This window comes from Stegodyphus dumicola, chromosome 11 (assembly GCF_044657685.1).
Source record: "Stegodyphus dumicola isolate Sdum_Otavi_A_Nest chromosome 11, ASM4465768v1".
In the NCBI taxonomy this organism is placed as follows: Eukaryota; Metazoa; Arthropoda; class Arachnida; order Araneae; family Eresidae; genus Stegodyphus; species Stegodyphus dumicola.
The window spans coordinates 106,570,588-106,588,187 of NC_140778.1; the positions used below are offsets into that span (position 1 = coordinate 106,570,588).

General features: G+C 33.0%; 1 protein-coding gene across 4 annotated transcripts in view; it reads left to right on the top strand.

The window, feature by feature from the left end:
* LOC118190409 (macrophage mannose receptor 1-like) overlaps positions 1-17,600 on the top strand; it is a 157,105-nt gene that overhangs the window by 64,348 nt on the left and 75,157 nt on the right. For 3 of the 4 annotated variants that reach the window (XM_035361106.2, XM_035361108.2, XM_035361109.2), the window contains exon 8: positions 9,993-10,108. In XM_035361106.2, the coding sequence (XP_035216997.1) occupies positions 9,993-10,108 (116 nt within the window). Of the gene's footprint in view, positions 1-1,319; positions 1,565-9,992; positions 10,109-17,600 lie in introns of all 4 variants that reach the window. The other variant, XM_035361107.2, reaches the window with a different exon arrangement.

The following is a 17,600-nucleotide window of genomic DNA, read 5'->3' on the forward strand; positions in this document are numbered from 1 at the left end:
TGTTAGTATTTATGAAAATTGGATAAATGACAGTAAATCAGAAGCAGACGCCAAGGTGTTGGACGTCCACGCCTCATCAAAGGAAAAGGACATCGGAGACTGTTCCGCTTAGTAAAACAAAATCGGCGTCCGGCAGTGGCTCAGCTGACAGCCCAATATAATGCAGTTCAAGTACAAGTTTTTCGGAACACAGAGTTTAGCGGATATTGCTGGCTATGAGACTGCGCAGTAGACGTCCCACTCGTGTGCATCTGTTGACCGGGTCTGGGAAAATCGAGACTGGACCATGGATAAGTGGAAGACAGTTGCCTGATCGGATGAATAACAATTTCTCATTTATCACGTTGATGGTCGTGTCAAGGTGCACCATCTTCCAGGCGAAAGGTCGCTCCCCCTGTACCCCAGGTCATACATAGTTTGGTAGAGGCATTATGCTCTGGGGGACGTTCTCATGGGCGGCTCTGGGACCCTTAATTGTGGTACAACAGACCATGAAAGATGTGAACTATTTGAACATAACTGCAGATCAGTTGCATCCTTACATGGCGTCTGTCTTTCCAACTGGAAATGGAATCTTCCAGCAGGACAACACTCCATGTCAGAAGGCTCGAAGTGTAGTGGAGTGGTTCGAGGGTTTTAAGTTTTAAGTTTGAGGGTTTTAAGGATGATAACCAATTAATATCTTGGGCTCCTAACTCTCCGGATATAGTGCATTTGGGATGTCATGAAGCGGCAGCTCAGAGCTCAAACAACACCATGTCGGAATATCTCGACTTTCGTAACTAGGCATCTATGCCAAGGCGAGGTGCAGCTGTTTGTAGACCAAAGGTCTCGCAACATGTTATTAAGTAGGTGGTCATTATGCTTTGGTTCTATATTTGGCACAACCTATCTCCAGTCATCTACCAAGAACTTGTGGCATCTATGCCAAGGCGAGGTGCAGCTGTTTGTAGACCAAAGGTCTCGCAACATGTTATTAAGTAGGTGGTCATTATGCTTTGGTTCTTCAGTGTAGAACGAACATGTATTTTCAATGGTTTCCCCAAGGCATTTTTCAAAAGCCCTTAGCAGCAGTTTGCAGTTAGTTAAGAGAGATATTTCAAACAGGAACAATTTAATTTAAGACGATTTCTGATGAAATGAAAATTTTTTTCGACTTTTTATTTTAATATTCTGAAACTCTTTAGAATGTTCTCAATAATTTGATTAAATCTGTGTTACAATTCTCTGTAAACATTCCTTAAACTACATTTCATGCTATGCTATTCTTGTTTGAGTTAACTTTTTGATATTATTGTGCATTTGATTCGGAATTCTAGACCGAGGACACTGTATCACTGTTCAGATCAACTTCACGAATTTGCTGGAAACTCATTTGCATCAGACAGATTGCGAAGACTTAGCATATGCAGTGTGCGCAAAGAATATCGGCTCACAAAACACGACCTCAAATCCTTTGACGACTTCAAGTCCTTTGATGACTTCACCTTCCGTACTTTACTGCCCAACGCACCCTTCCACTAACAGTTGGAAAAGGTACAGCCGCATTAGTGACTGTTTTTGGGTGAGTTATAAATAAATCCATTCGTATTCTTTGTGAATTCAGTTTTTTTGGGAAGTTAGGATTTAAATCAATATAGTAAAGCTTCTAACTCCAAATTTTCGGCTTTCGGCATAACTAGTAATAGCGAATTCTTTTGAAACTGTATGAAAGAAATTTATTTCAGTTTGCTTTATCATTAACATGTTGTAAAAATTTTTATAGCCTCGAAATTTCACAACAAATTAATAAAAGTAGAGAGCAAAATGATTCCTCGTATCTAGCGCAGCATCAAGCGAGATCATACCTAATTAACTTGTAATCCAAAAAAGGTTGCAAACGGAAACTGTAAGTGAAACACATATGTTATTAATACATGGAAATAGATTAAGACTTTTTAGTATCACAAATACATATCGAAAAGGGAGTTATATAAAAGAGAGTGTCATATCGTTGTCCTTTCCTGAAGGAGTGAGAAAAGTAACAGTAAAGAATAAGCGAGTTACACAATTAACTCCTTTGTAGGGTTTCCAGTTCATAATGTTTATCGCGCTATTGGCGACAGTCCATCACTATTTGCATACCAACATAACATCGTCTAGCTGAGTTTTGAAAAACGGAATAAGTGGCTTCAATTTTTGATGTGTGAAGAATATGTTGAATGTAATAGCTTCAGTGATAATCTAGACAAAACATCTTTAAGTATCTTGTAGCATTTACTGTCATTTGGTATTCAACTACTTACTTGTTTATGGAATAATCTCTATATTTTATTATTTTCACTATTCAGATCATTTTTATTCTATTGATGCAAATACGCATGGCTACATAATTTATGCAACATTAAGGAAGCCACCGTTCACAGAGGCTATCAGGAAAAATAACATTCAAATATTCTTAATTGTTGCATTGAAAACAAAGACTCTCCATTGAGTCATGAAGGTCTGCTCCTGTATACTCCCTCATCCGTAGATACTTATCAGGATTTTTGCTATCGACTAAAGTTTTTGGCAACGTTACCACTAGCGTTATCAGAAATTATGCAAACTTTTCCTGACAATGTTTGAATATATTAAAGCTTAAATTTTACGTGTGAGCAAATTGAAATAATCTCTAAGAATTGGATACCAAGTAGTAGCAAAACGTCGACAGTTCATAAAACACTTTTTTCTTATATGCAAAAACACTTACATTTCCTCAATATAATCCGCTGACATGTCTACCACTTTCTTTCAAATTACTCGAAAGTGTAGTAAACAAAGTATTTTTTTGTTGAGGTTCCAGAGTGACCGCCCTGAAAACCGCCACCATTAAGATAGGTAACCTCCTTTTTATTATATGGTGCATACTAGGGAGCGAGTGGTAAAGTCGCTTACCTGATGGTTCGATTCCAGGTGAAAGGGCTGGCTGCATGGACATGTTCTTGTTTTTCCTTTTGTGTAACTTGGATACAAGCTTGTTTCGCTTGGAAAGTTCTCCACAGTGGCATTGCTTTACTTAGATAGGTAGTCCTAGGGTGTTTTTGCATAATTAAATAAACGAAACCAACCTTTGTACTAAAATGAATATGCTGTAATATTGAAATGGATACCTGGAAGTGGCTCTTTAGTTTCGGCGAAGATATCATGGTCATGCAAACCGTGTAAGCATGGCAAGAATTCCAGTACCTTTCACAGCGCTTGCATCAAGATCCGGCACATTGGTTTAAAAGGTGACATGATTTGTCCCTGGGGCATAATTTTTGCTTAGCGCTTAGGACAAAGCGGTGAAACTTAGGACAAATTGCATCTTCCTGCATGGCATTGCGCGGTACTATAATGCAATGAACTGTCATCGATTTCCTGCAACGATGGCAGTGGGAGGTACTGGAACATTCGCAGTACACACCTGTATAAATTCGTATGATCATCTTGCCATAATGAAACAACCATTGCGTGGGAGCCATTACAAGAGTAAACAAAAGGTTGTCCATTTTTTGTCTTCCAGTTTGGTTGCTGTGGAGTGTCAACAGGTGTATGGTGTTTTCCAAGTTTGGCATGCGATTATATTAAGGGACTGTAAGTGTTTGTATTTTAGTGGTTAGCGTTTGATGACGTCAGAGGTCATATGATCATATGAAACTATGACTTCACTAAAGTCAGATGATCTCTGACGTCATGGGCTACTTTTACGACTTTTCGATTCTTCTCCTGCTATTTTAGCTATAAAATTTCTGGCACCACTCGACTGGCTCACTCTACTACGATAATTTGCGTCTTTTTTTTCGGACTCCATGATGAGAGTTACGCTTATTGTATTTTTCATTGTATTGGCTCTCTCTCACACGCAGAAAAAAAAAGATTCTAATCTTTTTGTAATGTTGCTGTTTCAGAAAAACTGAAAAACGTATTGAATCCGTTTATATCTACCAACTTCTCTTGCAACTAAAAACTCAGTTTATAAAAAGAATTTGATCTAGGATTTAAAAAAAAAAGGAAAATTTAAGTGTACCTTCCATGTCTCTAAACATATGCTTTAAAATGAATAGGATTTAAAATGGTCAAAAGATGACACGTTAAGCCTTTATACAGCTGATATTTCTGAGACAGAATCTTGCCAGTATTTGAGACTTTAAATGTGAGCTTCAATAATTACGCAAATTTGTATTATAATAGCTGTTCTCATATTCGTTTTCCATGTGAAGTTACAGAATTACAGGATCTGATCAATAAGACACATTCAGTTTGCGCTCTACTACAAAAGGCCTGTTTGAAGACAATCGATATAGCAAAGATTAAGAGCTAGAGTTTTACTATTCAAAGGCCGGATGCCGAATGAAGAATATCGACTGATGGTCTATTTGAACATCCCACGATTTTCCATAAAAGATCCTTTTTATTAAAGCGATCATTTGATATTCGCATCATTTAATGAACAATTGATTACGATTTGCTGCTTATATTTACCAGCATCAGTGTGTTCTTGAAAACCTAAGTGAAACATTCCTATTTCCTTTTATTCTTATTAGTTACATAACCGGGCATAATACGTCATAGTGTAGGCTACATGGACCTTATAAGAAGTAGACTAACCCAATTGCGTTTTCTCCCTTGTCTGGCGCGTTCCCGGCTGTCACCTTGATCACATCCGGAGGAGTAGGGACGACTTCCAGAAATTAGCAATGGTTGGCTATTGCAGCGCGTACAATTGTCACGAAAAAGATGGTTGTAGTGCCTCATTTCACAAGCAAGAATTTTTAAATATTTTTGACACTGAGATTGCTTTTTAAATACTTAGCATGTTTTTCAAGCATAATTAACGTTCTAAATAATTATAAAGCTGTTGCATGCTTTCAGGCTTGTATATATTTTTAGCTTTTCCTGTGATGTAAGCGAATTTGTAACTTCTTCTTTTAGAAAATAATATTTTAAATCTGAACTAACAGAAAAATTCAACCAAGTAACTTTCTATTACAATTACTAAAACTATAACTAATACTAAACTATAACTAAATACTAAAATGCCTAAAAATGAATTTTTGAAAGTTTTTCTTTAAAATTTATAATTTTTTGCTGCTTTTTTAAATTATAGGTAAATTTTAATTCCTAGCATTATAACTAATCAAAAATAAGAATATTTAAGAACGAAAAGTATACATCTTATATAGCTGGTTTTGTTGTTAAAAGCTTAGCTTATAAAGTAAAATGTAATATCTGTTTCTCAGATTTAGTTTTAACAGAACCATATGATGGTTTGCTAGGTTTCAAATATTATAAATCTGGATGTAAAGGTTTCACTTCTCTTTCCAGTGACGTCCGAATGATCTGCAAAAATGCAGAAATAATTTTTAGGCAGACTGAAAAGGAGTTTAAATTAAATAAAAAAATATTATAAATTTCATGACTCTAAAAGTCTTAAAAAGCGTAGGAACACATATATTTCCTTCTCTTCAAGACCATATTTATGATGATGAGCCAGATAAAAACCACCTGAGTAAATTAATTAAAGCAGTGATATTTCAATATTTAAAAATCAGAATGCATCTTGCTGTTGCATGTTACAATGAATCGAAACAGAGAGAAAATATTCGAAGCAGATTTAATAAATTAATTTTATTTAAGCATCAATAAACCATATTATCTGTTTCTCTTCCTCTCTCTCTCTAAATATATATATATATATATAGGTGTGTGGTAAGAGATAAGTAGATATAATCTTGTTTTGACAAATATTTGAAATAAAAAGTGAAGTAAGCGAATTTTTCAATTCAACAAATATCCTAAATTGTTTACTTTCATACATATGTATTTATGGATGCATAGTCATTCTGCTTAAAGTATTTACAGGTATATAAAATTACAAGGTTACTTTAGGCGCATTAATAAAAATTTAAGATTGGACATATAATATCTTGTATTTTATAGTAATTATTTTTTTTAATTTATTTCTAGTTCCGCATAAGATTTTTTTATTTACTGCAAATTTTTAAAAACTTTTTCATTACACTCAGAAAAGTTTATGCACCGAATTTTATGAGTTATTAATATTGTCAAAAATGATCATCTTTTAATACCATAATAATTTTGAAAACAGAAAAAATAAATAAAACAATCCTTGGTTTCTATAAACATTTGAAATGATAAATATTTGCTACTACTGCGTGAAAATGTTCATAAAATTAAAAAAAAAAATTACCAAATCCTGTTTAATTTTACCTTATTTGTTTCATAGCATCATGTACTATCAATCTTACTTAATTTTACTTTATTTGTAGGCAAAAGTAAATTCATAAATTTTTTGTTTAGAGTTTTTACCGTTTTATTAAAGTAATAATGTTTAGACAAGAATTACGCTTATGCTCAAAATGCAGTAAAAAAAAATACTCAAAATGCACTAAAAAGTGGTTTCATGAGGTATATAAAATCTTATTAGCAAAAACTGTGATTTTTATTATCTCATCATTTATATAACGTATCACATTTAATAATTAAAAAGAGTTATGTGATACAAACGCCATATGTTTCAATGTTACGATAAACTAAATCGTCCCTACTTTCTCTTCCCGACATGTGTGTGACGCACGCCCCGCCCAATGGGTTAGTCTATTTCTTATAAGGTCCATGGTAGGCTAGCAGTTATTGCAAGAGAAAGGCTGATTTTTTCTCATGTGGTCCCTTCACCCTTCTCTTGAATGATAAAAAAAAAAAAAGTTATTTTACAAGTCCATTGTTTGCTTCGTATTGTTGGGATAAAATCGATGATCTTTGATTTTCGGAAGCTGAAATCATTACTCGCACTAATTCGTGATTCAACCTGGATTTTCAAGTTTTTTACAGTTTTGTATAAAATGATTGATAAAATCCTTTTATGCAACATTTTTGTATAAAATGATTGATGTACCTTCTACTATGTTAAACCGGAGGTGAGAAAAAACTTCCTCCATCCAAACATTTCCATCTGTCCTAATCTGACCTAACTTCCAACACGTAAAGTGCTATAACTTCTGTTACGTTGCGGTGTTGCGTGGCCCCAACTTGCCCGCAACAGTAGTAGTGACTGCTATGAACTGGAAATTACACAAACTCTTAAGAAGGGTTTAACTCCCTTTTTATTCCACTTTAGAAATTACAGATGCGTTCACTTGACGCTCACAAACTACGCCGACCCGGCGGTTAAATAAAAATCGAAAAGTACAACTAAAAACGAATAACAGGATGAATAAATAACAAGTCACTACCTACGAGGCTCTATAAACATGACTAACTTAACCGCGTTCTAAGATACAGCTGAGATTTCAGCAAACTTTCTGAATAAGAAGTTGAAAGATTCAACTAACTGCCGAATTAGGCACGAATCAGGCCGAAATGCGCGATTCTTAAATTTCTACATAGCAACCTTCACGCTCATGAATCAAGAAAGCACACCTACAAACTCGTTTCTCCTCTATTTAACTCAAATTACTTCTGCTAGAAATTTGAATACTCTGCGTGTTCTACTAAAATTTACATACTCTGGCATTGGCAATTCCAGGGGAAAATAAAGGCTTGACAGGAAAGATAGCTTAAAATAAATGTTAGTTAAAATAAATATAAACCCTACAACGTTTATCATATAAAACACACTTCGAAAATGTTAGACCAGTTCCAACGAAACTGAATTCATCATTTTTTTCATTTTGTATTAAAAGTTTTACGTTGAACTACTCTTCACTATTTTAAACAATACAAAGTGATTTTTCGCGAATACTCAACAATGTGATAAAAATTCAAGTGTAAAAGAAAATTAATTTGCATTTAGAAACAAAGTTATTGTCGCATTTAGTATTTATTTTGTTTAGCATCAAAAAGAAAACATACCACTTTATTCCTTATAACCATTTTATTCCTCCCTATTATTATATATATATATCCGGATCAGGGCGACCTGCAACTAAAGATGGGACAAAGTCTTCCTTTTTGGCATAAGGTTGCACTCTGCAGACACACTCACGGGACAATAAAAAAAAAAAAAAAATAAAAAAAAAAAAAAAAGAAGAAGAAGAAGAAGAAGAAAGGATAGTTTTTTTCGTTTTTCATGTCTCCAAAGCTCGACTTTGGATATTAGATTTATTTATAGCGTTCTTCTAACATAGGAATTTTGACACAAAATTCGTCTATGTCTAAAATGACAGACTTATTTTTTCATATTTCGATTCTACGACTCAAATAGGACAAAGTGCCAAGTTTTGTACAAATCGTAAGAATATTTTTAAAAAATTAGCTCTCGAAATCTTTTGCTTCTCAGTACTAATTGAATTTGGTATATATATCCCTATTTAATCTCTCATTTTTTATTTAACATTCTTTCACATTTCGGAATTGAGGCTCAGTTCAATTAAAATTCGCAGATATTTTTTGATTTTTTTTTAAAAAATTTGTATTTTTAGTAATTTTTATAAAATTTTTCAAACAATTTTAAAGACAATTACGCAAAATGTACCTATATAATTTTCACCATCACTTTAAAGTAAACGTATTTCTATGCACACCTGCAAAAGATTAGAGTTTTTCATTCAAAATTTCCTAAGATATACGTGAATTTATATACTAGCGCGTTTTGAAATTTAAAATATTAGTTATAACTGATAATAATGTCAAATGTGGCTTAAGCACATTGTTAAAATTATTTCAAAGAATAAACGATACGACTTTTTTTCCCAGTCATGCGCAATGAAAGGGTAATGAAAATAGGTTACCATAAATTAAGAAACTCGCCAATTCTTGGCGCAGAAGGAAAAATGTGCACCAAGATAAATTATAAAATTTCTTGGTAAGTTTCTCCCCAGATTTTACAAAAATTAATATTTAGGCGTAATTTGATTCGTAGAATTGAAATATGAAGAAAAAAACATATATCACTTTCCCGGTTTCGTGTCAATATACTATGTTAAAACAACATTATATATAAATGTAATATATATTCTTGGTTGTGCTTTGGAGACATGAAAAACGAAAATTAAAGTTCGCCAACTGTCCACCAGAACAGGACATATAGAATTTCTCACTTCTCCCCCCCTTTTTTTTTTTGGCTAAGTGTGCATTTTTATCCAAATATTAGTCGATAAATGGCGATATTAGATGCACTTTTTAGGGGTATTTAGGAATATATTATAAGGCATTTATCTCGCCTTCTTAGCATGCCTTCGGAGTGTAGTGGTCAGCACGCTTGGCGCGTATTCGAGAGGTCAGTGGTTCGAATCCCGGCGAAGGCACTGCACATTTTTAAATGTCTCCTGCCTCCAAAAAATGCTAATGTCTCTACAGTGGCGCCCGAAATAAAAAAGGTGGTGGATGATGATTCTCCACACCAGGATTTGGCGATTGAGTGCCCTAACCCCAGTAGTGCTTTAAAAGGAGGAGTATATAAGATATTTATCCAGCCTTCTTAGCATGTCTTCGTGGTGTACTGGTCAGCACGCTTGGCGCGTATTCAAGAGTCCATGGTTCGAGTCCCGGGGAGAGCATTGCTCATTTTTCAATATATTCTGCTTTCAAAAAATCCAAATATCTCTACAATATTACAATACTAGAAATAATATAGCAGTTCATCACAAACTCTAAGATACCCATCCCTTTTTAAATGGTTTAAATTTGCATCTTTTAGTAATATTATGCTAGTATTATGCTTCGTATATTAATGTTAGAGTGCCTATCTAACGGTGAAAGTTTGAAAAAAAATTTCTGCTTTTCCAACAAGTTTTTAAATATAACCTGCATTTTAATATGCCAATTAATTATTTTATAATATTTTCGAAATTGTGCCCTCATTTTTGGGGCATCCTATATGCTGAAAATTTGTGGTTCAGAATGCCTTTCCAATTGTGCTGGTTTTCTTAAAAAATTATTTTCTCAATTATCTGCAAAGCTTGAGTTTGTTAATGTTTGTATTTTTAATTACTGAATGAAGATATGATAAGGTTTTACGTTTCTTGCAGGAAACATCATACGAGACGGGTTATTTATCTTGGGACGACGCAAAAGCGTATTGCAGAGGATTTGGTGGCGATTTGGCGAGTTTCCATAACATAGATGAAGAAAGATTTGGACTTAGGTAACTCCCTTTGAAAGTTAACGAGATAATTAAGAAATTTTATGTTTGTTTTAATCTTATCACACTGTTCTACTATTCAATTCAACTGCACAGTTTTCGTAAATACTTCTGTAGTCTTATAATAACATTTCGTATGGTGAAAGACAGCTGATTAAATGCAAGCGTGTCAAATGCCTCTGTTTGCATTTGAACGTTTTTTTAACTTTTAGTGTGTTACTTTTATTTATTAAATATCATGTTATACGTAGTCAAGCTATAAAATTCAGTTCAACAGCAATATCGCAAATTAATTTTAAAATCGATAATAAAACAAATTTCAAATTCAAATTACGCCTTCCACATGCCCATATTCTATGGAAGATTCAAATTCAAATTTTGATGGCTCTAGGTATCGTTGTTTTATCACAATGCGAGAAACATACATACATTTATACAGATTCTTCATTATTTAATTTCTTTAAATATAAGACATGGCGATAATATTTGGTAGCAACGATTTGAAAAGTGATACAGCCTTTTAAAGTTTTCGACGCAAAGTGCCAAAACGCAATTAATAGTCCTTCTAGGCAAATTGACCCTTCAGACCAGCGTTTCCCAACGTGGGGTCCACGCCCCACAAGCAGGCAATGCTATTGTTAAGGGGGGGCAATTCGATAATGGATTCTCCAGAGTTTAAGGGGACAAAGGAAGTTCAAATTTCTAAATATGCTTCAAGAAGTCAAAATTTTTCGAAATTTCATTTTTTATTCCCCCAAATAAAGAAAAATGTGAGGCATACGTAGAAAAGTTTTTAAATTGCGGTGCATTTAAATCTTTTATAAAGAATTTTCACTGTAGACATGGACATTTAAATGCTTTTAAAGGGCATTTGAATAACTGACACATTATGCTTTCTAGACGTTTCACGCACATTTCAGCCAACAAATTTATTTTACTTTTTACTGTAGAAATGACAACCGGTATATTATTTTTTCCTTGAGTGGCAACAGCAGCTGCTTTCAGCTTTGTTTATATTGATCTTATATTTGTTTCTTTCAGCCCTTGGTGAAATGAGGGCTGCAAGCAAGAAAAAAAGTTCGTCAGTATTCGGAGGTATATTTAAAATTTGGTTTCCTACCCGGTCGATAAACGGTCACCTTTTGCTTTTTATGCCAATAATGCCTGATCAACGAATCAATGAAACTAGGTCGTCTTGAGGCACATTTGAAAGCGAAATATAATGATGATATTAATTCAAATTTGAATTATTTTCACACTTTAATATTACTCTTTGTTCAAAAATTTTCCTTAAAGTCTCTACTTACTGCTCATAATTCAACTGTTAATCGTGCTCTTGAGGCTATTTATCAAATTTCGTTACTCATCGCTTAATCTGGGAAAAGCAGTACTATAGGGGAGAATTTAATCAAAACATCAATATCAGCATTTAAAACTGTTCTAGAAAAAGATGACAAAGACGTTAAAGCTATATGACTAAGTAACAATACTGTTTGCAGAAGAAAAATAAAATGAGTGAGGATATTAAAATACAACTCGTTGAAAAGCTGAAAACAAGAACATTTTCGGTGCAAATGGATGAACCAACTTTGAGAGACAGTGAGGCCGTACTTGTTACTTATATAAGATATATTCCTAAAGGGGATTTTGCCGAAGAAACATTCTTCTGTAAATCATTAGAAAGCACCACTACCTCCAAAGATATTTATAGTAAGCTAAAAAATTACTTAGATTTCAAGTTAGTTTATGAAGAACAAAATGAAGACTAAGTAAGAAGACTGTCGAAAGGGAACTGCTTGGAAAGATTTATTGAACTATTTAATACTCTTAGTTATTTTTTAAGCGACAAACCTGAAATGAAAATTCCGTTAACGGATGATAACAAGCCTTTTGTGAGTTATTTAGCCGATATCTTTGAAAAATTAAATATATTAAATAAACAACTTCAAGGAGCAAATAAAACTTATGGCGATGCAAAAGGGAAAATATTCGGTTTCATTATCTTTGTTGAATCATGTCACGAATACACTATTTACCACTAAAATTTTGAAATGTTTCATTGGCTCTAAAAATGTGACGTGACTGATACCGCTATACTTGTTATTGTCGATCATCTGAAAAATTTATCGGCTGATTTAAAAGATTTTGTTACTTAAAAAAAATTTATTTCCCAACTTGGATGATGCAGCAATACTAGTGGATTTGGCTGATATTTCAAATATGCAGTAAAAAGAAGAACTCGCAGAAATGCAAAATGATGAGTCAATTAAATCTTTATTTAATATAAAAGGAGCGATGACATAGCTTTGTGAGGAAGTCAGAATCCGATATCCAAATGCAACAAAATTTGCAAGAGAACTATTGTTACTGTTTCCATCTTCATATATTGCTGAATGCGGATTTAGTGCTATAAATGATTTCCTGCTGTTGGATATAATGAAACGGGGAGACTTAAGACTCAAGTTATCAAGTTAAATTGGAACCTGACATAAAATCTCTTTGCAGCAAATATCAAGCGCAAGGAACTCGCTAAATTTAAATAATAAAAATTATTAATACTTAAAATAATATTTAAAAAACTTTCACTAAAATGAGTTTGTTCTCCATGTTTTGAAAGTTCACTTACTGTTTTTGCTCACAAAATATTTTAGTCATTTCTTCCTAAAAGCTATCATTCAAGTTTCTTTCGCGAGCATTTTAATTTTTAAATATTAAAAATTTTGTATACGCTAGGAGGAGCTTATTAATTTTAGAGAGGATTACGTGGGGCATAGCATAAAAAAGGTTGAGAAACACTGCTTTAGACTAAAAATCATGTTACTACACGCACTTTTGAAAATAAATTATTTCTTTTCTGTTACTTTCTTGTACGATGTAAAGGAAGTATTATAATCGCGAAAACTTTCGCATATCATATTTCAACGAAAATATCCATTTTCACCGCTCTCGGATCCATTTGAATGATGTTGTTTTATGACATCTGTATGTATGGATAGAATAAAGGACTCTTTTGTACAAAGGAAGAGATTTTTCCTGACGTCTGTACGTACGTATGTATGTATCTCGCATAACTCAAAAACGAGTAGCTGTAGAACGTTAAAATTTTGTATAAGGCACTGCTATAATAGCTATTTGTGCACTCTCCTTTTCGTTGCAATCAGCCGCACTAAACGTGTATATATATATATAATTGTAAAAATTGTTTTCTATATATATATTATACACAAAACAATTTTTTAAAAAACATAATGTAATCATGCCTAGTATTTTCGCGCATTAAGCTGCTGAAAAATTATCAGTAAAGACATAAAGTAGGAAATTTAGAACCAATTTTCACTGAGACCAAAAATTGAGATTCATCAGTAATAAATTTCATAAAATCCGTACTTACGTTTTCAATTCCTTGGATAGAGTTCTCTATATTTAAAATTAAAATTTTAATTTTAATTTTTCACCAAAGTATTTTATTATATCATTTACATCTTCAATTCTTTCGATAAAGTTAATTCTCTTTGTTTTTAAAGGTAAAATTTTTATTAGAATTTCTTTTCTTCTTTCCTTGGTTTGGGGAGGGGCTAGAATTTTTGGGCGAACTATTATAATTAAAATACATTGGAATGGTTCATCAGCTAATTCTGAATACAGAAAAGCAAGGATTTTTTTTTATTAAAGAGATATTTCAATGTTCCTCCTCCTGACGAAGTGGCATTGAAGTTGATTGAATTCTTCTTTTATATTCTTTATTCTCTGCTGGTTTTTATAGCTGAAACTGTGATCTAAAACAAAGTACTCGATTATTTCATTTATTTCTGGAATTAGGGTATTACTTGTTTGAAGTATTTTAGTTTTTTGCATCTATTAAATTCTTTTTTATATTTATAGAATTTTATGAAATTTATTTCTTATGAATTTCAATTTTTGGGTCTTTTATATTTCTATGGACCTATCAGATTTCATGAAAAACTTGCGTTACTGCATCAAGATCATGGACCTTATAAGAAATAGACTAACCCAAACGGATTTTCTTCCTCGTCTGAGGCGTTGCCGGCTGTCACCTTGACCACATCCGGAGGAGTAGGGACTACTTGCAGAAATTTAACATTGGTTGCCTATTGCAGCGTGTATAATTGTCAAGAAAAAGCTGGTTGTAGCGCCTCATTTCACAAATTAGAATTTCTACATAGTTTTATTTTTGAAATTGAGATTGATTTTTAAAAATTTAGCATATTTATCAAGTATAATTAGCGTTAAAAATAATTATAAAGCTATTGCATGCTTTCAGGATTGGATATTTTTTTAGCTTTTCCTATGCTGTAAGAAAATTTGTAACTACTCCTTTTAGAAAATTAAATTTTAAATCTGAACTAATAGAAAATTTCAAATAAGCAATTTTCTCTTGCAATTTTTATGCTTTTTATTGGTGTAAATAAGTAAAAAAATACTAAAATATTTAAAAACAAATTTTTGAAAGTTTTGTTTAAAATTCTAAGTTTTGCTGCTTTTTCAAAATTATAGATGAGTATTATAGCACAATTTCTATAAAGGAATTTAGTTCAATTATATTTCATAATACACCATAGTGATAAACACTTTTGACTCCTTAAAAATGTTTATACATTTAATTCTAATATTAAAATAGTATTTAACCGTAATAATTAATTTTGCTTGTTTTTTATAGTGATTATTTTTTTAAATTTATTTTTAGTTCTGGAAAAGATATTTTTAATTTACTGTTAAATTAATTTATTAGCCTAAAGGGGCGGTAGCCTAGAAAGGCTGTTAGTTTCGAAGCGGCATTTAGCGCTGTTTTACGATAAATGTCCGTGTCTCCTTGCAAATTGTTGTTACCAAATATTATCGCCTTGTATTAAATGTAAAGAAATTAAATAATGAAGAATCTGCATGAATACATGTATGTTTCTCGCACTGTGACAAAAACGACATTATCTAGAGCCATCAAATTTTGAATAATGTAATCATCCACTCGAACATGGGCATCTGGACGGCCGAAATTCGAATTTGTTTTAATCTACGTATTTCACATTTTGTAAAATTTTAACGAATATTTGATTAACAAACTCAGCGACTTCAGAGCGAGCGCTGCACGGATATGCTGTTTTCAAATGTATGTGGTTTACGGGCGAAGAACATGATATTCAATAAATATAGGTAACACACAAAACTTTAAAAAAAGAGTGCTTCTAGATTTTATTTTATCTTTTTTTTTTTCTTCATTACGCTCAGAAAATTTTATGCTCCGAATTTTATGAATTATTAAAATAACTAATCCACTTTAATGTTAATAATTTAATGATCATATAATCAAATAAATATGATCGTTTTGTAATGTTATAGTTTGGAAAATCACTGCCTGAAAACGCTCATTAAATTAAAAAAAATATTATCAGATCTTGTTTAATTTTACCTTATTTATTTCAAAGCATCGCGTACTATCAATCTTATTTAATTTTATTTTATTTTTACGCAAAATTAAGTTCAAAAATTTTGTTTTTAGAGTTTTTACCGTTTTACCAAAGTAAAGATGTTTGTACAAGAATTACGCGTTAAAAAAAAATGGGCAAAATGCAGTAAAAAGTGCTTTAATGAAATATATTAAATCCTATTTGGAAAAAACTGTGCCTTTTATAATCTCATCAACTATACAACATATCACATTTAATAATTAAAAAGCGTTATGTGATACAAACGCCATAGGTTTCAGTGTTAAAGTAAACCAGATCGTCCCTACTCTGTCTTGCGGACATGTCGGTGACGCCCAGCCCACCCACTGGGTTAGTCTATCTCTTATAAGGTCCATGGATAAGATGTTGTATTCCCGGCCAATAATAGAAGACTAAGGAAGGTTCTATTACGAGGCAAGTAGGCTTATTGCCTTTATCCCCACATCATCAAAGAATTATTTTTATCGCCAAAAAGAGCGTTCCGCAAAAAGGTGAAATTTAGTGCCAAATGTTAAATTTAACAAAAAAGTAACTGCCTTCCACAGTGAAAAAGGGAAAAAACACTGAAGGACTTAATTTAATAATTTTTTTTTTTGTGTCGAAAAAGGGCCAGAATCAATTTTGAAGGGGTTACATCACGAATTTTGACAAGCATCGATGGTTCCTTGATCAATGGTCATGTGGTGTTAACAACACGAAAGCGGAAACACTCGCGAAAAACTTCATCGCATGTGCTTTGGGTCTGGGAGAGCGAAGAAGAGGGAACTCGTTAGGCGAGTTTGATTTAAAGAGAAACGGCCAGCAATGCCTCTGAGGAGAAACTTTTATAAATACAAAATGATTACTTTAGCTTTAAGTGCTATGTCAACTAATGAAAAATAGTATTAATTCTCGTAGTGAGATTAAGTTAAAATTAAATAAAATTAATAATCAATGCACTAGAACCCTTTTAAGAAGGGAACAAAAGCGTGCTTAAAGTCAGTTTAACAACCGCTTACAGTTGAAAGAGGTAAGACTGCCCGATTACGGGAAAAAGAGAGAGTGACCCTGAGGGAAGCTGAAAGATCAGCGAATTCACTCAGGCGGTTGGGGGGGGGGGACCGCGAATGAGTATAGTGAAACCTTCGAGGCGCCTCGTCTCCATAGCAACGCCTTGTGGGAAAAGGAAGCCCATTATATGCGTTCTCCAGAGTAGCTCTGGGTTTCTTTCTTGATGATGCACTTTCCGGATGATAAACAAGCAGGCAGTGGAGTACGGGGTTTTCGATCGAAGGAATCTTTTGGAAAAAATTAGCCGAAAGTCGCTGTATAAAGCGATTCACAGGGAGAATTTTGGCTGCATTATGAATCTCCTCGTTCGTAACAAACCAAGGAGCTTTATAAATTTGCTGTAGCATAATATTCTGAAAAATTTGGATATGTTTCCTGTTAGTAATTGCTACTGCGCCCCATTCAGGACTAGCATATGTCAGAATTGGCCTTATCATTGATTTATAGAGCAAAATCCTGTTTTTCGTGGACAGGTCGCTATTTCTAGCGAAAAAAAGGCAGTAATTGGGTTTTGATAACCTTCGCATTGGAAATCGTTTTTTTTTTTTTTTGGATGTGAGGTGCCAAGTTAATTTTAAGTCAGGTATCACTCCTAGATACTTATAAGTAGGAACCCAGGGAATTAGTTCTCCGAAGAACTGCAAGTTAGGTAGATTTGGGAAAATACTTCGGATAAATAAAGTGGCAGCACATTTAGCGACATTAATTTTGATTTTCCAGATTCCGAGTCAGAGCTCTAGGCTTAAAGGTAATTCTGCAGTGCAGAAATTACCGGGGAGGTGTTGGAATGTTGGTTCATGGTGGCTGTGTCGTCGTTTAAATTGTTTAAATTGTTTGTAATGTGCAATTTTGCTCTTTATTTAAGATCTCTTATTTTATTTATATGTTGTATCAAGTTATTTATTTAAGTCTGTCTTATATAACGAAGCTATGTACTATATAATCCAGTTATGTCAGTTTTAAACAATTACATTGTTCAGAAT